The 25123-nt window shown below is 44.3% G+C and overlaps 1 protein-coding gene and 1 pseudogene across 3 annotated transcripts in view; one reads left to right on the top strand and one right to left on the bottom strand.

Moving 5' to 3' along the window:
* Nucleotides 1–25123, top strand: part of MYO1B (myosin IB) — a 235345-nt gene that overhangs the window by 50598 nt on the left and 159624 nt on the right. For all 3 annotated transcript variants that reach the window (XM_063430177.1, XM_063430176.1, XM_063430175.1), the window contains exon 3: nucleotides 15371–15486. In XM_063430177.1, the coding sequence (XP_063286247.1) occupies nucleotides 15371–15486 (116 nt within the window). The remainder of the gene's footprint in view (nucleotides 1–15370; nucleotides 15487–25123) is intronic.
* On the bottom strand, nucleotides 728–1321 carry LOC134570666 (Golgi-associated PDZ and coiled-coil motif-containing protein-like; annotated as a pseudogene).

Raw genomic sequence — 25123 nt, 5'->3', positions numbered from 1 at the left:
GAAATTTGTTATGTATTTTTAGTATAATAGGAGAAATTATATACATAACCACACTATCTGCATTCCAGCATGTGACTACAAGACTTCTAGTAATGCTCTACTGTGAGAGAGGTTGAGTTTACTCAAAAAGGAATGTATATAGTGTATTGTCACTTTTTATGTTCAATAAACAAGAATTGGTATTCCTGGAGTATGTTTTGAATGTTCTCCGATATGTGGAGCAAGAAATGGGAAAAACAGTGCTCTGGGACATCCTGTGAAACTGATGGACTCTCTGCATGATGACCTCCAGCGTCAGATTGTCTACCAGACAGCCACTAGAGGCACTTTCTGCAGTTTCACCTAGTTTAATTCCATGAAACAATGCTTGATGTCCCCACACTTTGTATAAGGACATCCCTGTAAAGTACATCTTGTAAATCCCCATAGGAGCACTAAGTCAATGTGTTTCTGTGGGGAAGGCCTAATGTGCGCACAAGGGACTTTGGCACTGGAATCAGGTAAACGTTTAAAGGGTTTCATCATCTGAATCAATTTCTGGTGCAACATACACTACTTTAAATTAATTTCCCCCCTCTGCTGTAAAAGCATGGCAAGAGCTTTATTTATGGTTGGTATCTTGGATTTGAGATTAGAATTGAAAATATGTGCTTCTTCTCAATTGTGATCAATATGCCAAGTTCTTCATGGTCCTCTAACCAGGATAAATTTCCTAATTGCCTTTTCTTTAGGCACTCTGAATCTGTTGCACACTTACAGTCAACCCTTCATACATATATTTAGCTGCAAGTCTAGTTCTATAGACCTCTACTTTCAGTACAGAAGTGTGCTACAGGAGAGATTTAATTGTCCTTGTGGAGTAATTGCACTTCTGCTTCCAGTTGAACTTCCTTCACCTTTTCTTTCTCATTGCCCTCAAGCTCTTTTTCTAGTTTGGCTTTAATGGCCTCGGAGTACACATTCTGACCAGTCTTGGCATGTAATTGAAGCTGCACAGCATGCAGTTGTAGAAGCTGATCATGAACATCTTTATTCAAAACCACTTTTTCTGCCCAAGTTTCAGTCAGTTCTGATTACAGATCAACAAGCCATGCCTCCAACTTGTGGTTGATCTGGCTTACAGTTTACGCCTTGTGGCCGAGCTGTGTAAAGCAAGAGCTCAGACTGGTAATCTTCTGCCAGCCCTCATGTATGTCAGCCTTCTCCGAGTCTATCTCCCCAGGAGCAGGTCCACAAACACCTTGTCAAACGCCTTCTTCAGCATCTCTAGCCAACAGCACATAGGCATCACGGAAACCGGCCGGCCAGAGGATGAGGCATCCGGGGACATCGGAAACTGACATGATGGAGCAGCCGAGAGCAAGAGCAGGAAACATCACTCACACCCCATGTACCAAAATGAATCTACTGATTGGCTGGGAACTTTCTCCAAGCGTGCCCTCTGTCTTTTTTTTTTTTTTTTTATTCCCAACACTTTAGTTTTTTTTTTAAATTTAAAGAAACCTTAATCTCTGAGCAGCAATTTATACATAGTTGCTTTTACCCTATATTTATTTGTTAAAAAAAAAAAAAAAATATATATATATATATATATATATATATATATATATATATATATATATATATATATATATATATATATATATCTCTATCTTGAGATATACAAATAAGAACAAGTCAGTTGTTTCGTGTGAAGAGGTAGGCCTGAAAAGATGCCAAATGTGAATACCACCGAATCTCCGAACAAAAGAAAAAGTCCCTCCCCCCCACTATTAGGCTAGGCTTTTACCTTGACTAATTTATCAACTGTTAAATACCGCCAAAATCGCCCAAGTTTGCTAGAAAGATAAGCATGAAAGACCTAATAATGTTATTAATTGGTAAAATTGTGCAAAATATCGTAACTTAATGAGGAATGTTGAAAGCATGAAACTGTGCTGATTAAAATATAATGTCATGGATGTAACTACTGCGCCTGGGTAGCTGCTGTAAGGAAAATACTAGCTCTTCCAAAATGCTCGTGTTTTGGTGCATAATTCAAAACTGGACCTAAAAAGCAACAGTCAGAATTGACAACCTGAAAAACAAAGTAAACCTAATTTGGTTAAATATATATAAAACTGACACCCTCTTCCCCATCCCCCTCCCCCCCCCCCCCCCCCTCCATTTGAATACACCCCAGACATCAGAGCCCTAGGACGACAAGGACAGGCCCTCAAAAGCTACCAGGCAAGCAATTTCTCCAAACCCATCTACTGAACACTAAAAGAGACAACACACACAGCTTAGTCACGTAACTCCACAGCGGTGTGGCAGTCACATGGTACAGGAACCCCTATCTCATACTCCACACGCAGGTGAGGACATGGGTCAGGGAACTGCACCCCACACCGGTCTGGCGATTTGTAAGACCAGACCTCACTACGCTCTAGCTCTACTTTTACTCTCCACCCTCTATACTACTCCTTTCTTCACTCCCTTCTCTCTCTTCCCCCTCCCTGCGCCAGACCCTAAGGGCGACTGGGCGGTTGCCCCAGTGACCCACCACAGAGTCCCCACACGAGGACCACATACAACGGACAAAGCACATGCAAAAAACAGCCTTCCTTCCAAATCAAGGAATGACTTTCCAACTACAATCACTTAACGTAAAAGGGCTAAACGCCCCCAAAAAGAGACGACTAATGTTTCGGGAGATCAAACGGAAGGGATCGGATATCACGTTCCTACAGGAAACACACATACCCAAGCACACGACCTTCCAGCTCAGAGACCGCACACACCCCATCTCGTATGAAGCTAGATCCCATCGTAAAAACAACGGGGTAGCAATCTTAATACACAGCAAATGCCCACTTCAGGTAACATCATTCGACCCAGACCCAGAAGGGAGATATATCATACTATCAGGAACACTACACTCACACGCCGTTCACTTGGTGAACGTCTATGCCCCAAACACACCAGATATAGCCTTCTGGGACACCATATCCACCAAACTCCAGAAACTCCCACATGGTATGCTCATTGTGGGTGGGGACCTAAATGCTGTGCCGTGTCCGGCTGCGGACAGAAGCTCTAAACCGGGCCAATTGAGATCACAGTGCAGAGGGAGTCAGGATAAACTACTACACAAGTTTACGCAAGATAACGGATTGATTGACGCGTGGCGAGCGCAACACCCTAGCACACGAGACTACACGTTTTACTCGGCCCCCCACGGGACCTATTCCAGGATCGACCTCTTCCTCGTCAACAACATTTGCATGGCGAGGGTGGTGGACACTGGAATAGGATCCATAACGTGGTCAGACCACGCAGATATTGCTATAACACTGGGTTCTCTATGCACAACAACGTCGTGGAATTGGAGACTTAGCCCACATTTGCTGAGGGACCCAGAATCACAGGAGGTAATCCGAAAAGACATACAAGAATACTTCGAAATGAACGACACTGAAGACGTGTCCCCAAGCACTGTCTGGGCAGCTCACAAGGCAGTGATCAGGGGCACATGCATAAAACTAGCCACAAGAAAGAAGAAACAGAAAACGCAGAGACTGACACAATTGCTCGCTTTGTTGAGAAAACAAGAACAACAACACAAGACTACCCCAACCCAACAGATCCTAGAGCGCCTGGAAGACACCAGAAGATCAATAACGGAATTGCTTCTGGACGACGCAGCCAAAGCCATCACCTGGTCCAGAAGGACGTTTTACGAAAAATCAAACAAGATGGACACCCTGCTAGCAAGGACCCTACGCCCACGACAGAGTAGAACTCATATCACCACAATCAAACACAGGGATGGAACCATAAAGAACACTCCGACGGAAATAGCACAGATATTCACAGACTATTACAAGAGACTCTATAATCATACCACGAGAGACCCCACGGCGCAAGCAGCGGCGAGGGAGAACATGACAACGTTCCTGCAAGGCTTAGACATCCCAAAGCTACCGACGGCGGCAGCAGAGACACTGAACGGAACAATTACTGAGGATGAAATAGATAAAGCAATAACACAACTGAAAGGCAACAAAGCTCCAGGACCAGACGGATTCGACGGGGCCTATTACAAAACGTTTAGGGAAGAACTTACACCTCGCCTCGAAAGACTCTTCAATAATTTTATGGATGGAGGCAACCCAGAAAGTGGGATGTCATTGGCCAACATCATACTCCTTCCGAAACCAGGCAGGGACCCCCTATTACCAGAGAACTACAGGCCCATCTCACTGATTAACCATGACATAAAAATTTTAGCGAAAGTCCTGGCAGACCGCCTTAACCCGCACTTGAAAGCAATGATACACCCGGACCAGGTGGGCTTTATACCAGAGCGACAACTGTTTGAGAATACCAGACGGAATATAGACCTCATATGGCACCAGCGAACCGTGGGCACTCCCACGGCAATCATAGCAATAGACGCCGAAAAGGCTTTCGACCGGGTCGAATGGCCTTATCTATTCCACCTCCTCGAACACCTGGGATTCCCGGAGAAATATGTGGCCACAATTAAAGCAATGTATAACCAAGTAAATGCACAAGTTAAAATTACGGGAGCGAGGTCCACACCTTTTAAACTGAGCAACGGGACCCGACAGGGATGCCCCCTATCGCCACTATTGTTTGTACTGACCCTAGAACCGCTCTTGCAAGCCCTACGCCAACACCAACGGATACACGGCGTAACAATAGGAGGACAGGAGTTCTTAGTGTCCGCCTATGCAGATGACGTCCTGTTAACGATTACAGAACCGAAAGACTCCATGGAGGCTCTGCAAGAAGTATTAACACGATTCGGTGAATTCTCCAGTTACAGGGCTAACCTAGAAAAATCAAGTGCCCTAACAATGGGCATGTCCGCGGCGGACACGGCAGAGTTGGGGGACACATATAACATCCCAATAGCTACAGATCACATAAAATACTTGGGGATTCAACTTCCAAAAGACCCGGCCAAACTATACCGCCTAAACTACACCCCGATGCTACGAACCCTCATTCACGATATGGATAAGTGGCTAGATAAACCTATCTCTTGGATAGGGCGTATTCACGCAGTAAAGATGAATGTGCTACCCCGTATTCTATTCCTCTTTCAGGCGCTCCCAGTTAAACTATTAAAATCGGATTTAGCACCGTTGCAAAAGGCAGCCGGGGACTTTATATGGCAGAATAGGCGGCACAGGATATCCCGAAACATATTATATAGACACAAACAGAGAGGAGGGTTGGGACTCCCCCACTTTTACTTTTATTATGTAGCAGCGCAATTAGCGCAGGTAGCCATGTGGCACACACCACCGACGGTGAGGAGATGGGTAGACCTGGAGTCCCTTCTCACCGGCCCAGATCTACCACAATATCATATGTGGGTATCCAGAGGAGACAAGCCAACACTGAGAACCTCTTGTCCAGCCATACATAACTCCTTGAGATTATGGGACGCGTCTGCGTCCAAATATAAACTGGCGACATCCCCTTCCCCACTTACTCCACTTCTACGAAACAGAGCCTTTCCCCCGGGAATGGCAGCCAGGGAGTTCGCGAACCTGGAAAAGGTGGGATTGCAGAGAATATGCCACATGTTTGATGGCAAAAACATTGTTACGTTCGAACAATTAAAGCAAGAAACACATCTCACCCCCAGGGACTTTTTTCGATACATGCAAATCAAAGATTTTGTGCGTAGCCCCCACATACAGAGAGCAGGAACCGCCACACTAACATTCTATGAGAAAATGTGCTTAAAAGAATCCACACCATCAGGCCTCATCACGACACTGTACACACACGTTTGTGCAGAAACAGAGGAATGGGGTACATTAACATACTCGGAGACATGGGAGAGGGAACTGGGAGAGGTCCTGGAGGGCGTAGAGTGGAGAGAAATATGGGAAGCAAACACTGCAGTGTCCATATGTGTTTCCCTCCAGGAACAATCCTATAAAACTATGTTTCGGTGGTATACCACCCCGGTGAAACTTTTTCATATGCACCAAACACCGACCGACGAATGCTGGAGAGGATGCGGCCTCAGAGGCACGTATCTCCACATGTGGTGGGAATGCCCAAGGGTACAAGAGTACTGGTCGAAAATATTTGACCTACTTCAACAGATACTACACAGGGCACCCGAGCTTAACCCCTGGACATATTTATTGAATAGAGCACTGGATAACTGGACCATCAGGGAACAAAAATTAATACACAAAGTAACATTAGCAGCACGTAGAACCATGGCACAGGCTTGGCTAAAAGTAGACGTGCCCCCCATTCGGAAGGTAATCTCCAACCTGAAAGACGTACACTTAATGGACAAATTGACGGCCACAGTGAGAGGCTCCATGTCCAGGTTTGAAAAAATCTGGGAACCTTGGACTAGTAGCGAACTCTCCCGAGACATAGATTAGCAGGGGACGACGCTGGGAATCTGGACACCCCCACGCAACTCGGGAATGGCGCACTCCCCCCCCCCCCTCCCCCCTCCTCTCTACCCAGATCTCCACTCTTATTACTCATCTTCGTTCTCACCTCTTTTCTCTTCTTTCTTCTCTTCTTCTTCACACACTTTTTCACATCAGGGGGGGCATTTGGCCCCCAATCCTAGAATACCACAGACAAAATGACTTCTGGCTGGACCAGGACAGCTACACTGGGATTGGTGACCCAACCTCCTACTGAACTTTGAAATTAATTACTTAACAACAGCCTCGTTGGCACAGATAGTTTCTTTAGAGATATATTCTGCTGGTTCGTTACTTCAGTTGTATAAAAATGTAAAACGTGTAATGTCGTTGTTGCAATGCGGGCATGATAACTGCGGCCCACAGGCATACCTGTAATGCACCAGGAACGATTTCAATATCTGTATCAGCTATACCATGTATAATGTCCGCGAATGTTGCAATGAGACTTTCACACAAAAATAAAGTTTAAAAAAAAAAATATATATATATATATATATATATATATATATATATAAAACTGGAAGATTGGTGAAATTAGTAGTTTGTGAAAGCTATGAGGCTAGAACTTGGCAGTAAATATAAGTGAATATAAAGAGCAAAAGGTCAACAGAGGTTCAATATAACCACACCTTAATATAACCTATAACCACAACCAGAAAGTGACACTAGAATTCAGTACTATATTACTAACCCAGGGAAAATGTGGCAGAGTGATTGTTCATAAGGTAGGTAAAGTAAATTAAGCCCAGAACAACTAAAACGTTAGCGATCCCTATTACCAAAGAATACAGAAGAAAGTTTAATAATTATGTTAAATGACCCAGTTGACCATGTATGCGGAAATGGCTCCAGATACTAAATTGCTGGTTTGAAGCATACATAACTGCCTAATGACAGGTAGCATGGCCGAACGATGCTTAAAATTAAAGTAATGAATGTGCAGCCGAATGTACTGAAACCAAATGGAAAATAAAGGAAGGCCGGAACATGTGTACTGAACCGTAAAGAAAATATAGCACGGCTGAACAAAGACCTAATGTATTACAATAAAAGTGAAAAGTTAACGTAGGTAGACCGAATGTACTGAACCCAAACGAAAATGTAAGCCGACAGTACTAACCAAAGTGATTTATCTAAAGAGGCTGAACATAAGCCAAATGTACTCAACCGAAGTGATGATGTAGCATAGCTGAACATAGACCAAATGTACTGAAACCACCATAATTATGTAGTTTGGCCAAATAGACTGAGCCACAGTGATTATGTGTCATGGCAGAACACTATGCACTGAACCGTAGTGAATAACGTGGCCAAATGTACAACGCAAGCCAGTCTTCCTACTCATGAACATGAACGGATTCTTCACTACAGATGCCGGAACACAATCCTAAACTGGGAAGGACACGAACCGGAAGTTGAGTGCGGCAACCTAGCAACCAGAAACATAGAAACATAGAAACATAGAATGTGACGGCAGATAAGAACCATTCGGCCCATCTAGTCTGCCCAGGATACAATCTGCGACAAAACTTCAGGATATAGCATTTTGTCTACTGGACTAATACGGCTAATCCAATCTAAACTACTATGGTGTGTGTGTGTGTGTTTGTGTGTATATATATTTGTGTGTGGTCCTTGAGAAAGACCCTTAGGGGTCGACACGTTGGGACAACTCTGAAATAACTGGATAAACTTCACGTTTGGAAGAAGACCTGTGAGTGCGCCTCTCCATCCTTTATTTATATATTTTATACGCTGGTAGCACCAAGGCAAAAAAACTTAAGGGTGAGTGCTGTGATATATATTGTGTGTGTGTGTGTGTGTGTATGTATGTATGTATATGTATGTATATATATGTATGTATGTGTATATATATATATATATATATATATATATATACACACACACACACACGTATAATAGGCAATATTGACATGGTATTTGTAACAAAGTCCAACTTAAGATCTGCAGGTGATGCACAACAGTAAATTATATATTCTAGTTTTACATACAAAAAGTGCGTGACAATGAACAAGTGAATTTGTTGGTAGAGTGTGGGCAAAATGTAAATATCAGCACAGGCAAGAAATATTTGGCCAAAAGTTGTCCAGTTACTGTAAAGTTGGGGCTCGGCTATTTTCAAGCCAGATCACGTTCTTTCCCAAAATATAAAAAAATCTGTACTGAGAATGTACAGTGTTCACTTTTGCAAATCACTGAATGCATTTGTAAACCCATAGCTTTCTGTTTTTATTTTTAAGTTGGTTAATGTTGTATACTGGAAATGTCTCCAAAAAGATTTTGTGAAACAATGAAGATGTGATTTATTTGTCTGGAAACTCCCCTCTGTCCCAAACTTTTGTATGTGTGGATACATCTTGTTCCATAGATATCATTTACTTAGAATTTGCAATGACTCAACACTTTTAGCATAACACTTCTGTTCTTCAGTATATGCAACTTTTACCCCCCAGATATGCTAAGCATGCATGTCCCTTAAAATCAAATGCAAACATTGGTAGTTTCTTCCCTTTATTTAATAAAACACAAATTGCTTTACGTGACTGTTTGAAGGTACCATTACATCAAAAGAGGCAGTTACTTCTTAAAGTGCTAGCCAAGCACCATAGCCACTACAGCCCCCTATTGTGGATGAGGTGCCACTTTTTTTGTTTTTGGTTTTTTCCTTTGGGGCATATGCTTTCCTGTTCCTTCCCACAGAAGATTTCTTTAAAAAAAAAAAAAGTCCCTACTTCTAAATTATCAGTATCTATTCCTGTCATGTTTTGTTGGCTGACACCAGTTGATTGCTCTCATCCAATTAACTTTATCAAAATATGGACACAGTTGATATTTCTAAAGTGAAAAGCAAGTTTCTGCTTTAACAATATTTTGGGAAGATAGAGCAATTTATTGCACCTGGGAGACCTAGATAAGTGTCAAACTGCTCAAAGACCTCACTCATGGTGCTTAGAATGTTCCTTTAACAAAAGTCTCTCCTAACAAGAGGCATCTGTTTAAAATATGGGATATGTCTTTCAGGCGTGTGGTGTTTGTTTTTATTTTTTTATTTTTATTTTATTTTCCTTAACTTTACTACCAGAATACATTTTTACTTGTACATATGTTTGATGCAAATTTGTGCTCAAGGGGACCCGTTCATAGTAGCAGGGCCGCCACCAGAAATTTTCGGGCCCCTAACAGAACAAATGGTCTGGGCCCCCCCCAATTCACAAAAAGTGCAAATAAATAATAAATATAAATATCAAAACAAACAAATAACGCAGGAAACAATGAGCAAATATATACAACAATGTGCAAATAGTGCAGTGCAAACAAATGTTACACAAATTGACCTGCTCTATGTGTTTTAATACAACTTACCAATGTAGTAATCTTCAGATGTCCTAGGAAGTTACAAGCACGTACGTGGTCATGTAACAGGCAGAAATACTCACCTTTCAGGAAAATTGCAGGTGTCCATCAGTCGCAAGGTCTGAGCAACAAGAAACAAACACACACACTGATGCACAGAGAAACACACAAACAAACATACATTCACAATGTGCATTTGGCTCTGTGTATTTCTAAATGTGTCTGAGAGTGTGTGTCAGACAGCAAGTATCCTTGTAAGTGAATGTGTGTGTCTGGGACCATGTGTGTGTCTGGGACCATGTGAGCAAGTGGAAGCTCGTATGTATGGGGGGCTGATTGTGATCTTTGTGCATTGTGTTTATGGAGAAGCTATATTTCACGACTGTGTATGATTACTGTCTTCAGGGTGTAACTGTGAAGGGGGAATATAGGGTTAACTTGGCAGAGTAAGTGTGACAGGCAGGAGCGTATTAGCCGTGAGGCAAACAAGGCATTTGCCTTGGGCGGCATTTTCCAGGGGGCGCCTGAGTTTTGTCCTGCCTAGGGCAGCACAAAACCAGGATACACCACTGGTGACAGGGCGAGGGGCGTGAAAGAGACAGGGGTGGGGGTGAGTGTGACAGAATGAGAGAAGTAGAGTGTGACAGAATTGGGGTGAATGTGGGGCTTAAAGTGACAGGGTGAGTGTGGCAGGGAAAGATTTGGGGATGAGTGTGACATAGTTGGAGGAGGGAGTGTAACAGGATGAGGGGTGTTAATAGAAACAGAGAACGTGACGGCAGATAAGAACCATTCGGCCCACCTAGTCTGCCCAATTTTCTAAATACTTTCATTAGTCCCTGGCCTTATCTTATAGTTAGGATAGCCTTATGCATATCCCACGCATGCTTAACCCCTTAAGGACCAAACATCTGGAATAAAAGGGAATCATGACATGTCACACATGTCATGTGTCCTTAAAGGACCACTATAGTGCCAGGAAAACATACTCGTTTTCCTGGCACTATAGTGCCCTGAGGGTGCCCCCACCCTCAGGGTCCCCCTCCCACCGGGCTCTGGGGAGAGGAAAGGGGTTAAAACTTACCTTTCTCCAGCGCCGGGCGGGGAGCTCTTCTCCTCCGATCCTCCTCCTCTCCTCCCATTCGGCTGAATGCGCACGCGGGGCAAGAGCTGCCACTAGAGGCTTTGAGGGCTGGATTAACCCATTTATAAACATAGCAGTTTCTCTGAAACTGCTATGTTTATAAAAAAATGGGTTAACCCTAGCTGGACCTAGCACCAAGACCACTTCATTAAGCTGTAGTGGTCTGGGTGCCTAGAGTGGTCCTTTAAGGGGTTAAAGGGACACTCCAGTGCCAGGAAAACACTGCAGGTCCCCTCTCCCTCCCACCCCCCATCCCAAGTTGCTGAGGGGGTTAAAACCCCTTCAGTGACTTACCTGTATCCAGCGTCGATGTCCCTCGGCGCTGGGTCAGGATCCACTCACGCTCCTCCCCCACCGACATCAGACGGGGAGACCTATAGAGCATGCGCAGCCGTCGGCGGGGGAGACGCACACAAACAAACGCGCATTAGACCTCCCCATAGGAAAACATTGAAAAATGCTTTCCTATGGGGATTTCAGCGACGCTGGAGGTCCTCACATAGCGTGAGGACGTCTTGTGCCGTTATAGCACACTTTTCATGTGCTATAAACACAGAAGTGTCCTCTAGTGGCTGTCTAGTCTAGAAGACCGCCATTAGAGGAGTTAACTCTGCAAGGTAAATAATGTAGTTTATGAAACTGCAATAATTACACTTGCAGGGTTAAGGGTAGTGGGAGTTGGCACCCAGACCACTCCAATGGGCAGAAGTGGTCTGGGTGCCTGGAGTGTCCCTTTAAGGAGGATTAATATTCAGGTTCAGTGTGACATGGTTGAAGTGTGAATCAGTGAGTGTGACAGCATTTGGTGCTAGTGTGGCATGGTTGGAGGATGGAGTGTGACAGGATTGAGGGATTATTATGACATGGTGAGTGTGGCAGAGCGAAAGGTGTTGAGTGTGACAGGATTGGATGTATTAATGTGAGTGTGGCAACGTTGTTGGAGGGGAGTGTGATACAGGATTAGCAGGGATAGATGTGAGTGTGGCATGGTAAAGGGGATGACTTTGTGTGGGGGTGAGGGTGACAGTGAGTGAGTGGAGGTGTGGGTAGCAGTGATTGCGGGAGGGGATGGTGGCAGTGAGTGGGGGAGGTGAGGGTGGCAGACTGGCATTGAGTGGGGGAGGGAATGGTGGCAGTGAGTGGAGGGAGATGAGGGTGGCAGTGAGTGGGGAGGGTGGCAGTGATGGGGGGAAGGGATGGTGGCAGTGATGGGGGAAGGGAGGGTGGCAGTGAGTGGGGGAGGTGAGGGTGGCAGACTGGCATTGAGTGGGGGAGCGGGGGGTGGCAGTGATGGGGGAGGGGAGGGTGGCAGTGATGGGGGGAGGGGAGGGTGGCAGTGATGGGGGGAGGGGAGGGTGGCAGTGATGGGGGGAAGGGAGGATGGGGGGTGATCTTCTTTCCTGCAGCAGCAGGAGGGTGGCAGTGAGTGGGGGAGGTGAGAGTAGCAGTGAGTGGGGGAGGTGAGGGTGGCAGTGAATGGGGGAGGTGAGGGTGGCAGACTGGCATTGAGTGGGGGAGGGTGGCAGTGAGTGGAGGGAGGTGAGGGTGGCAGTGAGTGGGGTGGCAGTGATGGGGGAAGGGAGGATGGCAGTGATGGGGGAAGGGAGGATGGCAGTGATGGGGGAAGGGAGGATGGCAGTGAGTGGGGGAAGGGAGGATGGCAGTGAGTGGGGAAGGGAGGATGGCAGTGAGTGGGGATAGGAGGTTGGCAGTGAGTGGGGAGGGTGGCAGTGATGGGGGAAGGGAGGATGGCAGTGATGGGGGGAAGGGAGGATGGCAGTGAGTGGGGGGGTGAGGGTGTCAGACTGGCATTGAGTGGGGGAGGGGAGGGTGGCAGTGAGTGGGGAGGGTGGCAGTGATGGGGGAAGGTGAGAGTGGCAGTGAGTGGGGGAGGTGAGGGTGGCAGTGAGAGTGAGACAATAAAATAACTTACCTCTGTCCCTGGTGATCTTCTTTCCTGCAGCAGCAGCACCCTCGTGGTCCCATGCTCTCCTTCCTGTCTGCAGCTCCGCCTCCACGGGTTCAGAGCTGCAGTCAGACCATGTGGAGATTGTCTCGCGAGCTCTGTTTGGCTGAGCTCGCTGACAATCAATCATGGTCTGCAGCTCTGCACCCGTGGAGGCGGAGCTGCAGACAGGAGTCACAGGGATCCGGATTTGTGCACTGTCTGCAGTCACAGTGCACGGTGACAGGCAGCTCTCTCCCGGCGGCACACAGGGGGGCCCAGCATCCAGCGGCACAGAGGCTAAGCTGCTGGGCCCCCCTACTGTCGGGACTTGAGCCCGCCCGACAAATGAGTCCTCTTCTCAGTCCCGGCCCGCACCAGCAATCCGGCCGCGGGCCGGGCCCCCCAGGACCGCCGGGCCCGTGACAATTGTCACGGTTGTCATGCCCTGATGGCGGCCCTGCATAGTAGTGTTTTGGCCCTTTTTCCTTTTAAATTGTAAAGTATTTATAAAATTTATAAAAAAAAAGAGAGGGTTGGCAACTTCAGTCTGGATTGTCCCTTTAAGTGGTCATGAAACATACTTAAAGGGACACTAGAGTCACCAAAACAGCATTAGCTTAATTAAGCAGTTTTGGGGTATAGATAATGTCCCGGCAGTCTCACTGCTCAATTTTCTGGTTCAATTATTTTGGTGACCTAAATTGCAGCTTTAACTGCTTGTGAAGAAAACCACAACTATTTTGCCTACAACTCTATTTTGGTTTCTGAAGTGTCCATTAAAGTCCAAATAAAGGCTCAAGAGACCTGGCAACATTAATATAGATTACACACACAAATATGTATCATTTATTTGGTGTTTATTGAAAACTGTACTACTTCTGTTTTTGTAAAGGGACATGTTGCTGCGTGTACTTGGTAGCCTATGAAGCTTGCATGTGGAGTCTGTTTTTCTGCTCAGTTGATTTTCTTTATAAAGTGTGCATTTGAGCAACGGGAAGGATATCATTCAGACAGCAATCGAAATTTGAGCAGATAAGGCAAAATCACCCAAGCTTATACTGGAGATTCTTCTCCTTCTACAGTGTAATTTTGGACGTACAAGTTATTTCAACCAGCTAATTTGGGGTTTTTTTTTACACATGAAACTTACTATTGAAACCAAAGTATGCCATGACTTATCCAATCCCCGTTTTTATATTTTAAAAAGCTGGTACCATTCTTCATGCATTAAAGTCCATGAAAGGCTTCTCGGTGAAATGGCCAATATACACTTCACTATAGTCACCAGAACAACTACAGTTTAATGTCTATAGCATGTCCTTGCAGTCTTTTTGCTGTAAACACTGCTTTTTCAGAGAAAAAGCAGTATCTTTTAGGCAGTATAAACATCTCTCTTGTGTTTTCATTTATTTATTTATTTTTTACTGAAAAGTTTACATTATAACTGAAACTGTCTTTTCTACCCAAATTAGTGTGACCTATATAGATTTACTGACATTTTTGTTATTCCTTGTGTCCTAAAGTAAATCCATGCTTTAATATGCATAAAGTTAAAGTTATGATCCAGTGCTATCATGTAGAGCAAGCATGTTAAACTCAGTCTGGCATGGGCCACATAAACAAGGTTTAAGTTTGTGGGCCGCAAAAAAAACCCCCAAAACCTTAAATTTTCATAGAAAAGTAGGTTTATTTTAAATGGTACAGCATCCCCCTCTACTAAACCACAGCACTCCCTCTACTAAATCCCAGTTCCCCCTCTACTAATCCACAGCACCCCCCTCTACCACCCTGTACCAAATCTGATCCTCTTGCTACCTCTTGAAACCCTGTGAAAGTGGAGCACGTCGATGTCAAGTGGCGTTGCGTGCCTCCATGCACCTCCAGGTACTCCACTGTCCAGCTGCAGCCAATGCAACTAACCAACACACACACACACACACACACACACACTCACAGACAGACACACACTCACTGACAGAGATACACACACACACACACACACACACACACACATTTAAAATTTTTGCATTTACATAATTTGATTTATTGTTCCCTACCTTTGGGAGCTGGTGTGATGATCTTCTGTCTGGAGATCTCCTTCCTGCTCCTCGCGCGGTTTAGTGGTGCCGGAATATGATGTCATATTCCGGCTCCCGGCTTCACTACAGATGGAGCCCACGAGGGAGCAGTAAGGAGCAGGAACACAGGTAAGTGTTAGCAGAGTAGGCACCTGCAATGTAGGGTAAGCAGGTGCTTACTCGCGGCTCGCCGGGCTGAAAAGATGGTCATTGTGGGCCGCAAGTTTGACATGCTTGATGTAGAGACTACCATTTAGACTGCTCAGATACAGTCTTGTGTGTTCTAGGTCAATTATTGGGATGCCAAAATAAAATTTTTACTTTTTCTTTTTGTGTGCAGACTTACATTGGAAGCGTGGTTATATCTGTGAACCCATACAAATCACTTCCAATTTACACACCAGACAAAGTGGAGGAATACAGAAACCGAAATTTCTATGAACTCAGCCCACATATGTAAGTAACATAGACCTCTGTATATTGATGAATTACAACTCCCATTGACCTAATCATATAAATTATAGAACTATGCTAATTATGCCAAATGTTCAACCATACATGACTTACTTTTGATTGAAAAAATTCTGATAATTGTCAGAGTTATACAAACAGTAGTTTAATGCAATTGCCAAACAGCTTTGTTCGACTCTGAAAGTGACATCTGTTACACCATATGTTATGCAATTAGGTAACATTTCAGACTGTGGAATAGGTCTTCTGTTTTCCATGCATGGACTTAAAAGCCATTGGTCTTAACCTCTACCAAAATGGCCGATGAATGAATTATTTAAACTTTAATGGCTTGAGACCAATTCCTGTTTACAAGACATTTTGTAAAAGAAATATTTGAAAATGTTAAACCTCTCCCTCCTTATTAGTAAAAGTTTGCCCTGGTAATTAACTGTACATGCGAAGTTATTTATGAAGTTGGCTGTATCTCAAAATGTTTTTTTTTTTTTGGTCCGGAATTTTTAGTGTAAAGAAGCACATACCTATTAGATACTTCTTACTTGCATACACGTTTTATCACAATGTGATTATACATGAAAACATTTAACCAATGTCTTTCATCATGCTTAAAAAGATTATGTACAGTTTAATACATAAGAATTTAAAGTGTGAGCATTTTTATAAAAATGTACAACGCTGTGCGTTGGTGGTCTGCATTAACCAAAACTGCCGAATCTCAGAATTGAGCGAAAATATGAATGAAGTTGTTTTGTTAAGCCTTGTGTGTTTCAACTTTTGTTACCAGCTTTGTTTTGCTTACAAACATCTTAAAGGTGCCAATTTACTCCCTTAAAACATCTTAAAGGTGCCAAATTACTTTGCTGCAGAAGGATTTAGATAGACTGGAGGACTGGGCACTCAAATGGCAGATGAAATTTAATGTTGAAAAATGCAAAGTTATGCACTTCGGCGTAAAGAATACACAAGCAACGTATACCCTTAATGGAAGCGAATTAGGGATAACAACACATGAAAAGGACTTGGGAATTGTTATAGACAACAAACTATGCAACAATGTGCAATGTCAATCAGCAGTGGCCAAGGCCAGTAAGGTATTGTCATGCATGAAAAAGGGCATTCATTCTCGGGACGAGAATATCATTTTGCCTCTCTATAAATCACTGGTAAGACCACATATTGAATATGCTGTGCAATTTTGGGCACCTGTTCTAAAGAAGGATATCATGGCACTAGAAAAAGTGCAAAGGCGGGCTACACAATTAATAAAAGGAATGGAACATATCAGCTATGAAGAAAGGTTAACAAATTTAAACCTATTTAGTTTAGAAAAACGTCGCCTGAGAGGGGATATGATAACATTATACAAATATATTCGGGGCCAATACAAACCATTGTGTGGAAATCTATTCACAAACCGGACTTTACATAGGACACGAGGCCATGCGTTTAGACTGGAGGAAAGAAGATTTCGTCTAAGGCAAAGGAAAGGTTTTTTTACTGTAAGAACAATCAGGATGTGGAATTCTCTGCCTGAAGAAGTGGTTTTATCAGAGTCCATACAGATGTTCAAACAGCTACTAGATGCATACTTGCAAAGACAGAATATTCAAGGATATAATCTTTCAATGTAGGGTAATAACTGCTTGATTCAAGGATAAATCTGACTGCCATTCTGGGGTCAAGAAGGAATTTTTTGTCCTAGCTTGTTGCAAAATTGTGCTTCAAACTGGGTTTTTTTTTTTTTTTGCCTTTTGGATCAACAGCAAAAAACAGGTGTGAGGAAGGCTGAACTTGATGGACGCAAGTCTCTTTTCAGCTATCTAACTATGTAACTATATATGTAATTTAGAATTCTGGTAATATCCTCCAAAATAGAAATGTGTAACTATATGAACTCTGTAGATTTGAATATTACTTTAAAAAGTATTCAGAAAATGTAGCAGTAATGTAAATGCAAGAGGAGTCTAGTCACTTCTGGAATTCAAGCACTTGACATTCAGTTATTGCTCTATGTAATGAGAGCATTGGCCTTTTGGACACTGGCCTGGAGCCACATGCTAGGAGTTGTGTAACCACTGGATGAATGCAAAGGAGTCTTTCAGTTCGACTAATTCAGCATATTCCCTTTCTACTTTTAGCAATCCAGCACAATGCTTTCATGCACCAAAAATTAATTTGTATGTTCTATTAAACAAGGAACCATTGTATCTATAAATCCACTATGCATAATACTTTTGGACATGCCAATGCTCAACCTTTAGAGAAATAATAAAAAAAAAAAAAAAATGATTCCACAGATTAGCACTACATTGGAGTCTGCAGTTGCAATTATAGCTCCTGTCCGTCTAGCTGTAGCTGTAGCCGTCACCACTTAATATCCTGCCATTCAGGAGTTAATTTATAATTTAAACAGACTGTGTAAGGAAGCTTTAAGAATTAAACATCTCTTTTTAGGAAGTGTTTAAGAAGACTGTGCAAGTCACTGGCGAGAAGGTGTGGCTAGGGCTGCATAAACAGTGATTTTACTTATGGTAGAGAATTGAGCGGTTAGAAGGCAACGGTGTTAATTTTGGTGGCAAATTTAGATTTTAATTTTAGTCTGTCTTTTGACTAAAAAGCCATTGTAGTCTGTCGTATTTTAGTCATCTGAATTGTTTTATCAACAACTAAAATCTAATGGGTTTAGTTAAAGCCTCTTTTGTGCAGTGCCCATCTGTGCAGTGTTAATTTTGGCACCAAATTTCAATTTAGTTTTAGTCAGTCTTTAAAACTAAAAAGGTGGGGGGGCGGAGCTAGCCACAAAGCTGAACGGTCGCACTTCATGGAGCTCCTCACTGACCGGATCGAAAAACGCTGCTTTTTGGCGAAAATTACACCAGAGACCGGACAAATTTATACAACCCTTGTAGGTGAGAACTATGGGCAGGAAAAACAAAAAGCCCAAACCGGGGAAAAGCCCTACAGCCCGAGATATTGGGGAAATGTTGCGCACCACACAGCAGGCCGCACAGCAAGCCGCATGGCAAAAGATGGCGCTGGGAGAGGACAGCTCCTTCTACTCCTCTAATGGCACCCCTTCAGACATCGGTGAGGGACCACTCAAAGGCCCAGTACCGGGCTTGCCACCCGATCGCCTACCCGTTCCAGCACCGGCGGGAGCACCAGTGACAGCGGATCTGCTCAAGAGCATGTTGGCAGACCTGCGTAAAGACATCGCTGCGGACATGGCGTTTTTCAAGAATGCGATGGAAGGTGCCACAGCTAAGATCACCCTCCTAGAAGCCTCAACAAGCACCCATGATGCCAGGTTAACCGCTGTTGAACAGCGGATCGAAGACATGCAGAGGCAACAATTGGTCACATCCGATAGGCTGGACAACATGGAGGACCAGCGGAGAAAATACAATATGAAAATTCGTGGCATCCCAGATTCAGTCACTATTACTGATCTCCCACACTATATCAGGCGTCTGACCGCAGTCCTCCTGCCGCCTAAGCAGGTGAAATCATTACGGCTGGACGGGATGTTCCGCCTCCCGAAACCGAAGTCGGCACCCCCAGCGGCTACCGCAGACGTGATTATTAGATTTCAAGCTATGCAAGAAAAGACCCTTCTACAGAACGCTGCCCAAGGGAAAACCCCCCTAATCTTTGAGTGGTCGACTCTGTCACTGTTTCCAGACCTCACACGCGCAACCATCACCTGGAGAAAATCCCTACAGCTGCTCCTACAACAGCTACGCCTCAAGAACATTCAGTACCGCTGGGGTACACTGAGGGCGGTCTTACTCACCCATCAGGGGACAGCCTGCAGGGCGCACAGCTATCCGGAACTGGAGGCCCTCCTGCTCAAACTGGGCATCATCGACTGTGCTGCAACCACGACCACGGGACTTTCCCACCTAAACCCTGCCAGGATAACGGAGTTCGTCCCACGCCAATCTCAACGGTCGAATGCTGCACAGGACCCAACTTGAGAATCAGAGGAGGTTGTGGACTTACCTAAATGCCTACGGAAATTCCTTCTTTCCTAGCAAGGGACTGGCCACAGCTGGGTAGTATAACACTACCAAACGACCGTAACTAATGACTTATTGATTTTGTCTAGCTAATTGTTATTTTATTTAATTTTTTTATGTTTTGTTACCTTTTCTCATACTGTTCATCTCAATTGATAGTTCCTGACACCATCTCCCTATTAAAAGGGAAGTGCCTCTCTCAACTGACCGACAGGGTATTCACAACCGCTGAGGCACTAAAGGTTCAGGGCTAGCCTTGATTCACATGGCCGGGCTCATGTTAACACCATTCTCCCCCCCCCCCCAGGAATGGATAATATTATGCAAGACACCACAGAAACACCCCATGAGATAGTGAAAAAGTTAACGCAAGGGACAGTGCTACAACCTCTCGCGGTCTTTACCTTTAATGTCTCCCAGTATTCACCTGATGTAGCCATTCCTTTACATGCATGCACCCCCAAGAATGTATACCTCAGCAGGTTCCTATACTTCCTAGGTCTACATATGTAACCGCACTCTAAACCATGCTTTGAATATATGCTGATATACAACGCCATCCCTATGTTATGACTTATTTTTTATTTTATTTTCTCTTATTCGATTATTTTTTTTGTTATTCTTAACCCCTTAACTAACACGTCTGTATACTATGTTGTTGTACTGCAGGGGACTTGCCTTCCAACGGGCATTAACTCCCTCACATATTTGCCTTGCTCTGGCCCTGGAAGGCCCCGTACCAATATAATGTTTGTTCTTTTAAGTTTGCATAACTACCAAAAAAAAAAAAAACCTCAGTCTGCTGCCTTTTACTCTGACGCAATCTGAATGTGATCTGCATTGTACTTCTTGACATGTCAATACCTATTTCTTGTAACTATGATATACGTGCAGACTGAACAAAATAAAGAATTAAAAAAAAAAAAAAACTAAAATGGTATTTTAGTCGTCATGTTTTAGTCATCTTAATTGTTTTAGTTTTAGTCGACTAAATCTCAAATTTAAGTCCACTAAAATTTGACTGAAAATGTTAGTCAACAAAATTAACACTGGACGGCAGGGGCATGCAAAAACGGCTTCTCTAAGATAAAGTTGTTTTGGCAAAACCCAGTTCAGTCAGGGCAAATATTTCTAGAGGATGGTAAAAAGAAACATTGTTTCATTTCTCCTCTTCTCAATATCCAGTTGGCAGTAGGCATAGAGAAAACAAAAGACAGAATTTAAAATAAAGATTTAATGCAAGAAAGTTTATTTTTTTTTTTTTACCAGTTGCAATGCTAACAATTGGTTAAAACTGCAGGAAATGTAAACATATACCTTGTAAACAATATTTTGAGTTAACCCCTTAAGGACCAAACTTCTGGAATAAAAGGGAATCCTGACATGTCAGACACGTCATGTGTCCTAAAGGGGTTAAACAGCCAGCAGTAAGTTGTGACATTTTCTAAAAGGAGCATTCAAAGCACCATGACCACTACAGCCTGCAGTAGTGGAGATGGGGCCACGCGTGCACTTTCACTCTCCCAGAGTAACTTGTCAAACCTTCTAGAATGGCTTGACAACTTACTGGTGTTCCCCAAGTGCATGCACTGCATCTGGCTTCTCTTGCCAGATGTCTGCAGGGATCTCACTCACTGTGTCAGTTGTGACCGTTGCTTCGCTCCATGGAGCAAACTGGATTCTCTTGCAAAGAGAATATGGAAGAAGGTCTGTGACTGAGTTTGCACAGCAGCCCTCTGATAAGCTGTCAAAATTGGTTTGGGAGGGTGTCAGGGCAATCCAGAGAGTTGACTGTAGTCATTGTGTTTGCTGGGTCTTGCATAGTAGCCTAAATCCGTCATGTTTTCCTTTAAAATGTTGTGTGGTACATAGATTGTTAACTGAAAAACAGTCAATTTTAGAATAAATCTTCTAAAATAGCAAATAGACGTACACCATTAGACTTTTCAGTGTTTTAAAATAGATTTATTGATGATTCTGTGACTGGCTAAACCTAATGTTTTGTATTATGTTTTAGGATTTTAGAATATATCTTGTGCAGGGCCTGTTTGTTGAACAGTTTTTAGTATACCGTACGTTAAAATATTTACAGTGTTGCAACATTATAATACAATAACTACAATTTTTGCCATATAGAGGGTTCCTTAGAAAAAATGTTAATGCATTTATCTATTTGTTTCTGCCTCTATCTCGAACCATGTTTTAGGCGAGCATCCCTAAGCGCTGTCTTTAAAGTAAAGCAGGTGTTAATTTAAACAAAGAAAGCCCATGTGTATGATGTCAGTTGACACTGTTTTCAGGAGTAGATGAAAAGGACCCTTTCAGGAATAGTAATGATGTCATTAGTTCTGTAGACTTCATCAATACAGAGTGCTACTTAATGACTTACATGGAAGTACTGGATAAAAAGTGAAACTGCATTTAATCAAATGAGTACAATTATGTCCTGGAGATGAAAGCACCATCTGCAGTCATATGGCCTCCAGCAGCATTGAGTCACCAAATACTTTATAGATATTTAAATCCTAAAATAAGTGTTCACATCTAGCATTCTTTATACCATTTAGGTGTGCATAATATGTCTACGCTTAGAATTTAGTGGTACCTACTGGTGTTTGTCATTTTACGGTTATTTTGTGCATGCTAGTTTATGGTCTTATTTTGTTATGGAGGCTAAGGCACCAAGTAGTGGCTTTATGTAGTTACAACCTAAAGGACAGAAGGGATTGTTCTAGCAATAAATGTAATCTGGTGCTATCCAGATTGTGCTCTTTTATTCACACGTTCAGCTGCACAAATTAATCTCCTTTCTACAAGGAAAAAACCTCCTAGGTGTTGTGATGGTCTATACACCCTGTCCTCAGGCTAACAAAAAAAAACTTTCTTGCTGTATTTTTCACTGTTAATTCAAGGTGATGTTGTTTTTTGAAATTTACTAAATTAACAAGTGACCCTTTGTTCTGAAATGAATGTTTCCATCCGTAAAAGGTTTCCGGAGATCAAGGATCTCAACGTTGTAAGGTGTAAAGTAATCTAGAACACACCCTTTTACTGTAGTCCATGAAATGATTTTAGTTGCCTGGGGACCTTCTGACAATCTAATATTTGTATGGCTACAGGCAAGTCTAAAAAAAAATAATGTAATTCTAGAAAAAGTTAAATATGCAGTTGTATCTTATCTATTGCAAACACTCAACCCTACTTGGCATTGAACACTTCATTGACAATAAAAAAAAAAACTGATGTGCCTCTTTCCAGGATATTTGCAACTTAGAAATTTTAATAAGGGTTTACCCTGCATTGTGCTGGGTTCCATACTAAACCTAAGAGTACGCAGTGGCGGATCCAGAACCAAATCTCGGGTGGGCTAGAGCAGGGTGAAAAGGGCTGCAGCGGAGGAGGGAAAGAGGGGGGGGGGGGATGCTATACTGGCTATAATTATTACACAGCTATACTCTCTGCAGAAGAGCCTTGATCACTGGACGCTGGATCCAGGACACTATTCCAGGATGGGAAGCAAAGTTGAGACCCCAGCTAAGCTGTGGCTAAGGGCTGAAGTGCAGATGGTGTCCTGGCAATAGCTATGCACTGAAATTTCGGGCGAAAATGGGCCTATCCCATTTTGACTGAAAACTGGTCAAACATGCCGAAATAATTTTTGTAATTTTTTTTTTTTTTTTGTAGTGCATAGTTTAACAGACATGCTTGCATTAACAATTCAGATGATTCTATATCACAATGAAATATAGTAATGATCAGGGGCGGACTGAGAACCCTCAGGGCCCCCGGGCAAAATAAATCAAGGGCCCCCTTACAGGCCCCACCCATACTCCGCAGCAAGTGCCACCCATGTCCCGCCTCCATGCACCGCCTCCAGCCACACCCTACACAAGGAACAAAAGTGCAATAATCCCTTCAAGGCCCCAGTAGAGACTACAATTGAGGGCTAATGGGCCATGGAGGGGGGTCTTTCTGGCAGAGGCTATCTCGGTGTCCTTTAGAGAGTGTGTTAGAAAGAATCCCCTCCAGGCCCTATTAGAGACTACAATGGAGTCTAATAGGCTTGGAAGGGGGTCTTTCTAACAGAGGCCATCTCAGTGTCCCTGCTGGAAACAGTCGCCTCCAGGCTCCAGTAGAGACTACAATTGAGGGCTAATGGGCCATGGAGGGGGGGAGCATTCTAGCAGAGGCTATCTCAGTGTCCTTTAGAGAGTGTGTTAGAAAGAATTTCCTCCAGGTCCCATTAGAGACTACAATGGAGTCTAATGGGGCCTGGAGGGGGGTCTCTCCAACACTCTGGTTCCTATTCACAATATAGCAACACAACATAGCTCGCTGATACCTAGGCCAAGGTGGCTCCTCTTACCTTAATTACTGTTGCTGGCTGGCAGTCTGTGGGCTTGCTGGAAGGCTGTGGCCTTACTGGCTGCGGCTGGCAGGCTGTGGGCTTACTGGCTGCGGCTGGCAGGCTGTGGGCTTGCTGGCTACTGCCGGCAGGCTGTGGGCTTGCTGGCTGTGGGCTTGCTGGCTGTGGGCTTGCTGGCTGTGGCTTGCTGGCTGTGGGCTTGCTGGCTGTGGGCTTGCTGGCTGTGGGCTTGCTGGCTGTGGGCTTGCTGGCTGTGGCTTGCTGGCTGGCAGGCTGTGGCTTGCTGGCTGCGGTTGGCAGGCTGTGGGTTTGCTGGCTTTAAGCCTAACTGGTGGCCTGTGGGCTGGCTGGCTGTCTACTGGCCAGCCTGTGGGCTGGCTGGCTGGCTGGCCGGCCTGTGGGCTGGCTGGCTGGCTACTGGGGCACTCGTAGATTATTTAAAGAAATAATCCATGCACAATAACCACTACTGCTCTGTGTAGTCGTTATGGTGCCAGGAGGGCCGGGCCCCCTCCCAGAGTAAGTAGTCAAACCGTTTAAGAACAGTTTGACAACTTACCTGGGGTCTGCTGGGATATGAGGCTGTAGTAGGGTATAGGAGCAGGGGTGCAGTGTGTGTGAGGGGGTGTTGTGTGTGAATGTGTAGGGTGTGTGGGGCAATGTGTGTACGAGGGGGCTGTGTATGTGTGTGGCAATGTTAGTATGGGTGGGCAGTGTGTGTGTGTGAGGCAATGTGTGTAAATGTGTATGGTGTGTGTGAGGGCAGTGTGTGTGTGTATGGGGGGCAGTGTGTGAATGTGTATGGTGTGTGGGGGCAGTGTGTTTATGGGGCTAAAGTTCACTCTCACCACTGCGACCACCAGGAATACCTGGTGGTCACAGTGTTGAGAGTGAACTCTAGCCCGTAGCTCCAGGGCTAGAGTTTACTCTCGCAAGAGCCGTAACTATGCCGTGGTAACCGCGGCAACGATCTGTGCTCGCGCAAGAAGGACCCAGAGGAGCTGCAGGCTGAGCTCCCGGGTCCTCTCTTCCTCCCTCCCCTGCCGTATGCCCGCACGGTGCCTGCGGACAGGGGAGGGGGCAATTGCCATCCTCTTACTCCCCCCTCCCCCTCTTCTTACTCCCCCTTCTTACTCCCCCTTCTTACTCCCCCCTCCCCCTCTTCTTACTCCCTTCCCTTCTTACTCCCCCTCCCTTCTTACTCCCCCTCCCTTCTTACTCCCCCTCCCTTCTTACT

This window comes from Pelobates fuscus, chromosome 8, assembly GCF_036172605.1.
Source record: "Pelobates fuscus isolate aPelFus1 chromosome 8, aPelFus1.pri, whole genome shotgun sequence".
NCBI classification, from domain to species: Eukaryota; Metazoa; Chordata; class Amphibia; order Anura; family Pelobatidae; genus Pelobates; species Pelobates fuscus.
This window is presented reverse-complemented; position numbering and strand designations above follow the sequence as displayed.